The sequence below is a fragment of the Rhea pennata genome, chromosome 16 (genome assembly GCF_028389875.1).
Source record: "Rhea pennata isolate bPtePen1 chromosome 16, bPtePen1.pri, whole genome shotgun sequence".
In the NCBI taxonomy this organism is placed as follows: Eukaryota; Metazoa; Chordata; class Aves; order Rheiformes; family Rheidae; genus Rhea; species Rhea pennata.
In genome coordinates, this window is record NC_084678.1 from 13,274,653 (window position 1) to 13,282,964 (window position 8,312).

General features: G+C 40.6%; 1 protein-coding gene and 1 long non-coding RNA gene across 4 annotated transcripts; one reads left to right on the forward strand and one right to left on the reverse strand.

Annotated features, from left to right (window-relative positions):
• PRELID3B (PRELI domain containing 3B) lies at positions 1-4,034 on the reverse strand. Of its 3 annotated transcripts, none has more exons than XM_062589609.1 (6): positions 3,947-4,034; positions 2,966-3,134; positions 2,488-2,577; positions 1,820-1,890; positions 925-1,027; positions 1-211 (listed from the first exon to the last, which is right to left on the reverse strand). In XM_062589609.1, the coding sequence occupies exons 1-6, from the start codon at positions 3,976-3,978 to the stop codon at positions 92-94; spliced, it is 585 nt and encodes a 194-aa protein (XP_062445593.1). In that variant the 5' UTR covers positions 3,979-4,034; the 3' UTR covers positions 1-91. The 3 variants fall into 3 exon arrangements, with proteins under 3 accessions (XP_062445593.1, XP_062445594.1, XP_062445595.1); XM_062589610.1 differs by lacking the exon at positions 3,947-4,034 and adding an exon at positions 3,335-3,458; XM_062589611.1 differs by lacking the exon at positions 3,947-4,034 and adding an exon at positions 3,328-3,458.
• Positions 4,035-4,226: 192 nt separating this feature from the next.
• LOC134147845 (uncharacterized) lies at positions 4,227-7,691 on the forward strand. The gene is made up of 2 exons (XR_009960080.1): positions 4,227-4,482; positions 7,396-7,691. It is a non-coding gene; the product is annotated as an uncharacterized LOC134147845 (long non-coding RNA).
• Positions 7,692-8,312: the final 621 nt, after the last annotated feature.

Here is an 8,312-nt window from a genome sequence, read left to right on the forward strand (position 1 = left end):
GGTATGCCTTTAAAGATCAAATACATATATTTAGGTTTGGAGAGAAGCTTTAGACTGTTAAACCTGTTCAGTAATATAAGTATATTTACTATCATTTCTCTACAAATGCTGCTGCTGCCATTGAATTCCTCATGGTTCCTCTTGCTGAAGCAGTGAACTCCTCAATTTCAGCATTCAGTTTATTAATTACCCATTCCAATGCTTCACGGCCCTATAGTTAAAGAAAAGTTTATTAGTGTATAAATTCTGACAAATAAGTAAATAGGCTAAGCCCTGTCTTGAAGAAATACTTAAGAAACAATAGTTGGAAAGAGAAACAAAGGTACAGAAATTCATGTTAATGCAGTACTTTTTAAATGTCAACAACCAGACCATTGCAGAAGTCTGTACTGCTTTATATTGTTCATGAAGAAATTCCTTATGTCAGCAGTGCTCAAGATATGAACCACCATATGGTTTTTTACTGCATGTTTTATCGTTCCTGAGGCTGAAGTCAAGATATTCTTGAATTCTCAAAGAATGGATTCCCAAAGGATAAACTTTCAACTAAAACATCACTTTGTTAAACCCGCATACTACCTCAGATCTGTCTGGCTATATACTTTTTTTAGATAGAAAAATTAATAGATGGCATCAAGAAGGCAGCCAAACAGTGGCAGCATCAGACTTCTAAGTGAGTGGAGACCTTTTCCTAATGAAGATTCAGGGAGTTTGCAAATAATAAAAATAGTAAGAAAATAATAAGAAAATAATAATAAGAAAAATCAAGTTTGGAAAGATGGGCATGTACATACCTACACTGAAGTCAGTGTAACTGCGTGGGTCCTTTCTAAGGGGGCTCACAAAGCCATGAAGTAAAATAGAGATTTTTATTCTCTTTATCATTTAGCCAGAGGTCACACGTTTCATAGAAGTCATACTTACTTTATTAGCATTGGAAGAGATTGTGTTTGCCATTAATCCTTCTAGGTAACTACTAAGACTGACACCTTTCACAGATATTATTGCTTCTTGTGTCAAAATAGTTCTGAAACAGAGAGAAAAGCAAAGTGAGTTTTTCTGAATAGTTTAAAATAGAATGCTAAAGACAACTCCCCCCCTCCCAGCAAGCATATTCCCTCAACAGCACTTAATTGTTTTGTTTTTCTACTCCTATGTTCATAAAATAAAACCTAGAAATCACCACGAAGTGCAAGCAGGCCCTTGTGGCACTCCCATCTTTGGCAATGGGAAGCAGAATGAATGCAGCAGGATTGAAGATAACTGAGAAAACCACTGATTTCCAGGATAGTATTAAGACTTCTCCTTTAATAATAGGGATTTAGTATTTCCCATTGTCATGGGGGAAAAAAAAATCTCCTAAGGAAAAACCCTTAAGAAGATAATTGAGAAGTAGCACTCATTGCAAGATTACAGACTTGGCAGGCTCTAAAGCTGCCTTTTTTAAAAATCCTCCAAATATACAATCTAGAGGCAGACAATTGTGCAGGTTCAGTGCTCAAGTTCATGAAAAGATCACAAATAAGGAGCTGATAAGTGAAGACTGTTCTAATCTTAGTTACACACAGGACATTAGAAAACTCCCAGAAAACCTGATCTGAATTGAACTCCACTGTGGTATGACAGTCCATCTCCCAGTGGTACTCTGCAGAAGCAGTGTCACTAAGAAAAATGATAGTCTACTTAATACTTGAACAGTAAGACAACACTGGAGCTCTTACTCTCACAGCATTATCTTCTGTTCAGGGGAGACCACTGGAATTTACAAAGCCAAATCAATACTTCAGGACAGTCTCAGAAAGAACAAAGACATACTTACTTCTGTGGTTCATGAGGGTGTGGTTTATAGACGAGCCTCTCATCTACTGACACTAGGTTTGTAAATGAAATCTGTGGAACATAGAACAAGATAAGCCCCCGCCCCTTAATAAAAATATTAAAGGAATGTAGTATATAAGAGTACAGATACAAAATCTATGCTCACGACTGATTTAAATACCATATTTTTTTCCTGATAATATTAGAATTAGGATATACAAAATACAAAAATTTTCAAATTCAGCATTCGCCAATCTACTTCTTTTATATATTTATTTTATATATTTTATATATTGATCATTTATCAATATAGACTAAAGTTTTTATCATGATTTAACAATGATATCAGACATTAGACAATGAGCGAATGGCCATACTGTACACCAAAAGGCTTTTAATTTTTCTAAAACATGAGACTTCCTGTACTCTCCTCCTCAGTACATTCATATCTCTCAGTGCTGACACTGAATTCCAAAAATCCTAGAAATTCCTTTCTGAAAAATGGAATTGGTGGGTAATATGGTTAACTATAAACACATTACTTACATTATTTGCAAATTACAGTAGGAAAATACAGGTTAAAAATTTTCTAGATGATTTTTCTCTTCAAATTTATAATGCGTTACCTCTAAACTATTTGAATTGTACAAATAAAGCCGGAGTACTTACATTACTGGATTTAAGCTCCATTGTTTTTTTCACTGGATCCACAACAGAGTGCTCCTGAACATACGTCCTTGTTCTGCATGTGCCAATGAGCTGGAAGACAGGTATAATGGATTACACATACGTACATTGCAACGTACATTGCAACTAATATTGCTAAATAACTGCAATCTTCTATTGCCTTTAGATGCATAGACAGTAACTATTGTATTAAATAGACTTGGAGACAACAGGACTAGCGTCTACTTTAAAACAAAACCATTCAATTCAGGTAGGTTTTTAAAAAAGGAAGCAATCTAAAATATAACCGATCTGTAATTGTCTGGGAGTTGCTATATGTCCTGCCGTTGAGCTTTACTGATAAATAAATGCCCATGTTAGAAAACAACACTTATAAAGTTACACATTTTATTGCAGCAACCCAGCTGACAAGCTTCCTCTCCCCAGGTATCTTTTTCAGGCTTTGCAATACAGTACGTACCGATTTCACAATAGAGGGTATTCCCCATTCTGTACTGAGCAGCCTATGGCTGTGCAACTTCCCGCTAGGGTCTACGTGTCTGTCCAGAACATCAACTCCAACCACACTGGGGTTCATTGGATTTGGGTATTTCTGCATGGCAGCTGTTGTTACTGTTTCCCAGGGGTGACTGTCAAAACAGAATCAAGACAAAGTTACACAATTTTTTAACAGGACTTCTATAAAACGGAACATAACACATCTAGCAGTTTTCATCTTTGAGGCAGTTTTATTTCCAGTTATTAACGCTACTTATAGCCTTTCCTACAGAAAACTATCTGAGGAGTGAACAGTTGTCAATGGTCGATACAAGTTAAACGTACAAAACACCTGGTTAAGGAGGTCTCTTGAACTCAAGACTGTCGCTGCAATTACTTTCAGTCTTCTAATTTGATAAGAATGTAGTTCCTGTGACATAACACAGAAAGTTTGCACTTCCGCGAGGTTGCAGTAATTCTGAAATAAAGAGTAATTTGTAAAACCATTACTTTCCTCTACCAAATACTCCCTTCGGATTATTTTTCAGCATGGGGCTTACGGGCACTCAACCCCCAGACCACTACGCGACTCACGCCGCTCTGGCCCGTTCCGCACCCCCAGGCGATACCCCTGGACGCCAGCGACACGGCAGCAGAGTCCGCGCTGCGCAGCGCAGGGCCGCGCCGGGCCCTGCCTCGCCGTTTCGGCCGCTCCCGAGCCTCTCGGCAGCCCCGCTGGCGGCAGCCGGCGCGGCGGGCCCGGGCGGCGGCGTGACCCCGCGGCGCCAAGGACGCGCAGCGGGAAGGTCAGCGGAGACGAGGGCCGCGGCCGCCCGGGGCCGCCGCAGCGCGGGTGCGGCGCCACGGCGGGCCGGGCGGGCGGACGGGCAGCGGCGGCGAAGCCCCGCGGCGCCCGGAGACGAGGCCGCGCTCCCCGCGGCGCGCCCCGCTTCCCCGCGCTTACTCGAAAACGTGCTCCGAGGTCCAGATCTTCATGGCGGCGGCGGCGGGGCCGGCGGGCGGGGGCCGCCGCGCCGCTCCCTCAGGCGCGCCGCGCCGGCACCCTGCGTGCGAGGCACGGCCGCCGCGGGCCGCTGCGCCTGCGCAGCCAATCGCCGACGCCGTGACGTCAGAGCACACGTACCCTTCGAGAGACGCGCAGCGGCCCTCAGACGCCGTGTCAGGGCGGCGGGAGGGGTCGCGCTGAGCGCGTGCGCAGGGCACCGCCCGCGCCGCTGGGCGCGGCCCCGCGCGCAGCGCCCTGTCCCGTCCCTCGGTGCGGTCACCGCTGCGGTTCGCGAACCGCCAAGGCCACGGAGGGAGTTAAAACAGCAGCTGTCATGTTTCTTGAATTCTCTTTACATCTTAAGCGCAAACACAGCAGCTCAGTACCTTTTATCAGCTAAGAAGCGTTATAAAGCAGGGGGCTGCGCTGCGGTTAGGACACCTATTCTGTACTGATGCAATGATGGAGACAGTTACAGCAGTAACCTTCACTGGGTAAGGCAACCCCTTAGAGTACTTTAATTTTCTTATACTTGTGCCTCCTTTTCATCACGTTACTTCTGTACATACTCTTTGACAAAAAGACATCTTTGCTCCCTTTCTAACAGGTGACAAGCTTCAACAGAAATGAACACAGAATCAGGATGTGAAACCACATTTAAAGCATCTAGAATTATACTGAGGTCATCTGTATTTTATCTTTTCTTTCACACTTACGTAGGCTACCATGCAGCATTAACAAAAGAGTAAATGTTTAGCCTGCTGAAACGGTTAGCTGTTTTTAGTCTCTTTTAGTCATCAGGTGGTTTACCTTAGGGTAGGAGAGAAGCCTGCGTATTAGAAGAGAACAGGAAAAGGAAGTCCTGTTTAGTGAATAGAGAGGAAAAGGACAATCTGGAAAGAAACAAAAGGGTAATGAAGTATGGGAATTGCAGAAGGAAGGGAAATGGAAAATGGCAGTTGCTCAGGTCAAGCTCTCGGGACGGTGTTAGGGCAAACCGTGCCATGGAGATGGGGCAGAGAGAGCCGATGGTGCTGCCTGTGTTGGAGGGAGGCTGCGCAAAGGCTACCCCGAGTGCACTGTTCCAGTCTTACTGTGGACAGTTTAACGTAAAGCATGGGTTGGCAATGAGATGTCTCTACAGACAGATTTTAACATCCAGCAGATTAACTGCCTTACATAAAATGGGCTAACATTACAGTTAACCAAGCATAACAATTACTAAATTGTTACATGACTGACTTGTTTTTAAAGAGCAAAACATTACACAACTATCTACACCACTAGAGGGTGCAGTGATTCTGTGAATATGCTGTACTGAAAGATATGACATGTATAAATATTATTTAACTGATGGATGAGTAGTCATACCAATACCGCCCCCAGGCCAACTTTCTGGTGTCCTTAGCCAATTTGTTTTGTAAGTTCACTGTCTGGAAGTTATTTTATAACCAACAGTTACAAAACGGCCTCTTTACTTCCATATTAAGAAGCACCTCCTGTTAGAGAGAGGCAGTTCAAGGGTTTTTAAATCATCTGTTCTGACTTGTTTCCTACACATCCTTGGAATAAAACAGAAGTGGTAAGATTAATAGGAAAACAAAAAATCAGCTATAGCAACAATCCCAAATATATTACAAATACTAATCACACAAATTTGTGCCAGTTCTGTCAAGCATTCTCTACTACAGTTCAAGATAGCATTTAAAGTGCCTTCAGTTGTGAAGAAACGACGTGTGTTTTCTTAAAACTTGAGAGAGTGCAGCACATTATTTTGTGGACAAAACTCTCAAATAGTGACTGATACACATGCATAACTGCATAATAATGACCTCACTGAAAAAGGTTGAGACAGAAATTTCCCAAGAACAGGTTACTTCAGACAGTGAAGTTTCTAGCAGCTTTCACTGGTGCCAGAAATACTAACCAATCTGTGGAAAGACTCAGGTTCAGTAAGACAGGTTCTCATTCTTCTTGTTCACGCTGAACATCAAGCACCGAAGTTATTAGCAAGAAAAGCTACTATTTAATGACAAACTACTATATTCAGTTGGTAGCAAATACTTAAGTGAGAGTTATTGGAGACTAAATTTTTGCTGAAGAGACCTATCTTGAACTTGATTCTTCCACCTCACTAGACTGTTCCTAAATATTGTTAGCATATTAATCTATCACAGTATGCAAGGCTCTATCTAGAAGATTGTAAGTCAGTTCTAAATCCACTATAGTCTTAATACCCAATGAGTGATCTTTGTAACTGGAGAATTTTGTAATGGATGTTAAAAATGCCAGGCATTTTGAGAGGTCTCAGAATACAGTATTCAGTTGTGGAAGATGGTAACCCTAAAATAGGCATAGGCAATTCAGCAGATAAACATCTCTTATTCTTTAGACTGTGTAGCCTTTCAGCAGTTTTCCAGTGAAAGCAACATTGACTACTGTAAGCAAGGAAAAAAATATTCTCTAAAGAAGTATGCCAACATTTGGTGCAGATCAGCAGCTAGCTCTTACGGTTCTTGCTTACATAAAACTTCAATTTATTTTAATAGGAGTTTTGTTCAAGTAAGTTTCACTTTTACAGATTTCTGACTATACTCAAAAACAGACAGTAGTGGGAAAAGCTGTCATTATTGATACACCAATCCAAAATCTTAGTATTAGCTGCAAGCAAGAGCCAACTGTGTTACACTTTGTAATTAAGAACTTACTGACTTTAGAAAATAATTCATGTCTCTATTTGAAAAAATAATTTTTTTTGAACAGGTATTTTGTTCCCAAGTAATTTTTAGTAGCTTCTGTATTTGACTGCTACCAGGGCTAGACTGCTTATAAACCTGAGTTTTGTAAGAAGTGATAAAATTATAAACAATAAAGCTGGACATTGTAAAAAATAAAATGATTATTTATGATAGAGGGGAAAGAGGAGATATTAAACAAAAATTCAAACACTGCACGTCCTAAGTGTTAAAATTCTTTATGTTGATTGTATAGCATCTTGAGACTATCATGTCTATTTTCTGATGTCGAAGAATTTTGTATTACATTATAAAGACTGACAACTCTTTTCCCTGTATATGTTGGCAATATCTGACTAGGAATTGGTATCAAAGAAAATACTCTGCCATTTAGGCCTGCCCAGTCACAGGCACTCCCAGGATGGTTTTAAGGACCATAGCAGACATTGGGGGGCAAGTTTAGCTCAGCTGGTTAGAGCATGGTGCCTAATGCCAAGGTCACGGGCTCAATCCCCGTACGGGCTATGCAAAGGGGTGGGCTAGATGATCTCCAGAGGTCCCTTCCAACCTTACTGATTCTATGATCTAAAAATAAATAAATAAATAAATAAATAAATAAATAAATAAAAATCTGTGGAAGCCCATGCTGAGATTGCTTCCTGTGTCTTTCAGGGACTCTCTGCTTATGATTCTGCAAAATGCAACTGATAAAGGAAACTGGCCCTGGGATCACGTGCCTCATATTTCAGCATGATTATATCATTATGAAGAACCTGAAATGGCTTGGGATCGTGTATGAAGGAGCTCAGAGGTTCCAATTAATGTATTTGATGGAAAGTGTGTTATCACTTCACATTTTTAGACACAGGTTTGCCAGAAGGGAAGTGTGTGTTAACCTCTTTTAGCAGCTTCGTAAGATATCCATTATTTTGACTTAAAAATATAAAGATCAGCAAATATTTCATAAATGAGAATTCATTTCATCTCCAGCTTTAGCTCCAATCATTCCTACACCATCATGGCTACAAAAAAGCCAAATTTTCAAACTCATGCAGACTTAAGACAATTCCAATATTAGCTTTAAGAAAAATACAGATTTTCTGTCATGCTTAAGAAAAGCAGCACATCCTGCTTCACAGCCCTAACACCAGTGATCAATTAGACCACTCTGCAGTATAAAGTAAAAGTAATGCCAAATCCTAAGCAAAAAAGGACTTGATGATGATGGCAGTGATTCAAGCTTCAACTGTGAGTAAAACAAACACAGGAAAAAGTAGCATTTCTAATGGATTACCATAGCCAAATTTTGCTGTGGTAAAATTGCTGATGAGTGGAAGCAAACCTATGGAGAAAATTCAAGTGTTGCATTTCTTTGTCACAGAAAAAACATGAGTTTTGGTTGCTTATCCTGCTTCATGTATCACCAGTCAATACATTTCAGGTTTTTCAAATGAAAAGTGAAAGAAGTTTACTACTTCACACACTTCGAGGAAAATATATTTGGTAGTTTTTTTTCCTGTCATATTCTGAAACAGCTAACACTACAATAAAACTGTATCAGTTCCTTGAACTGTAAAAAAAGGTTCTGA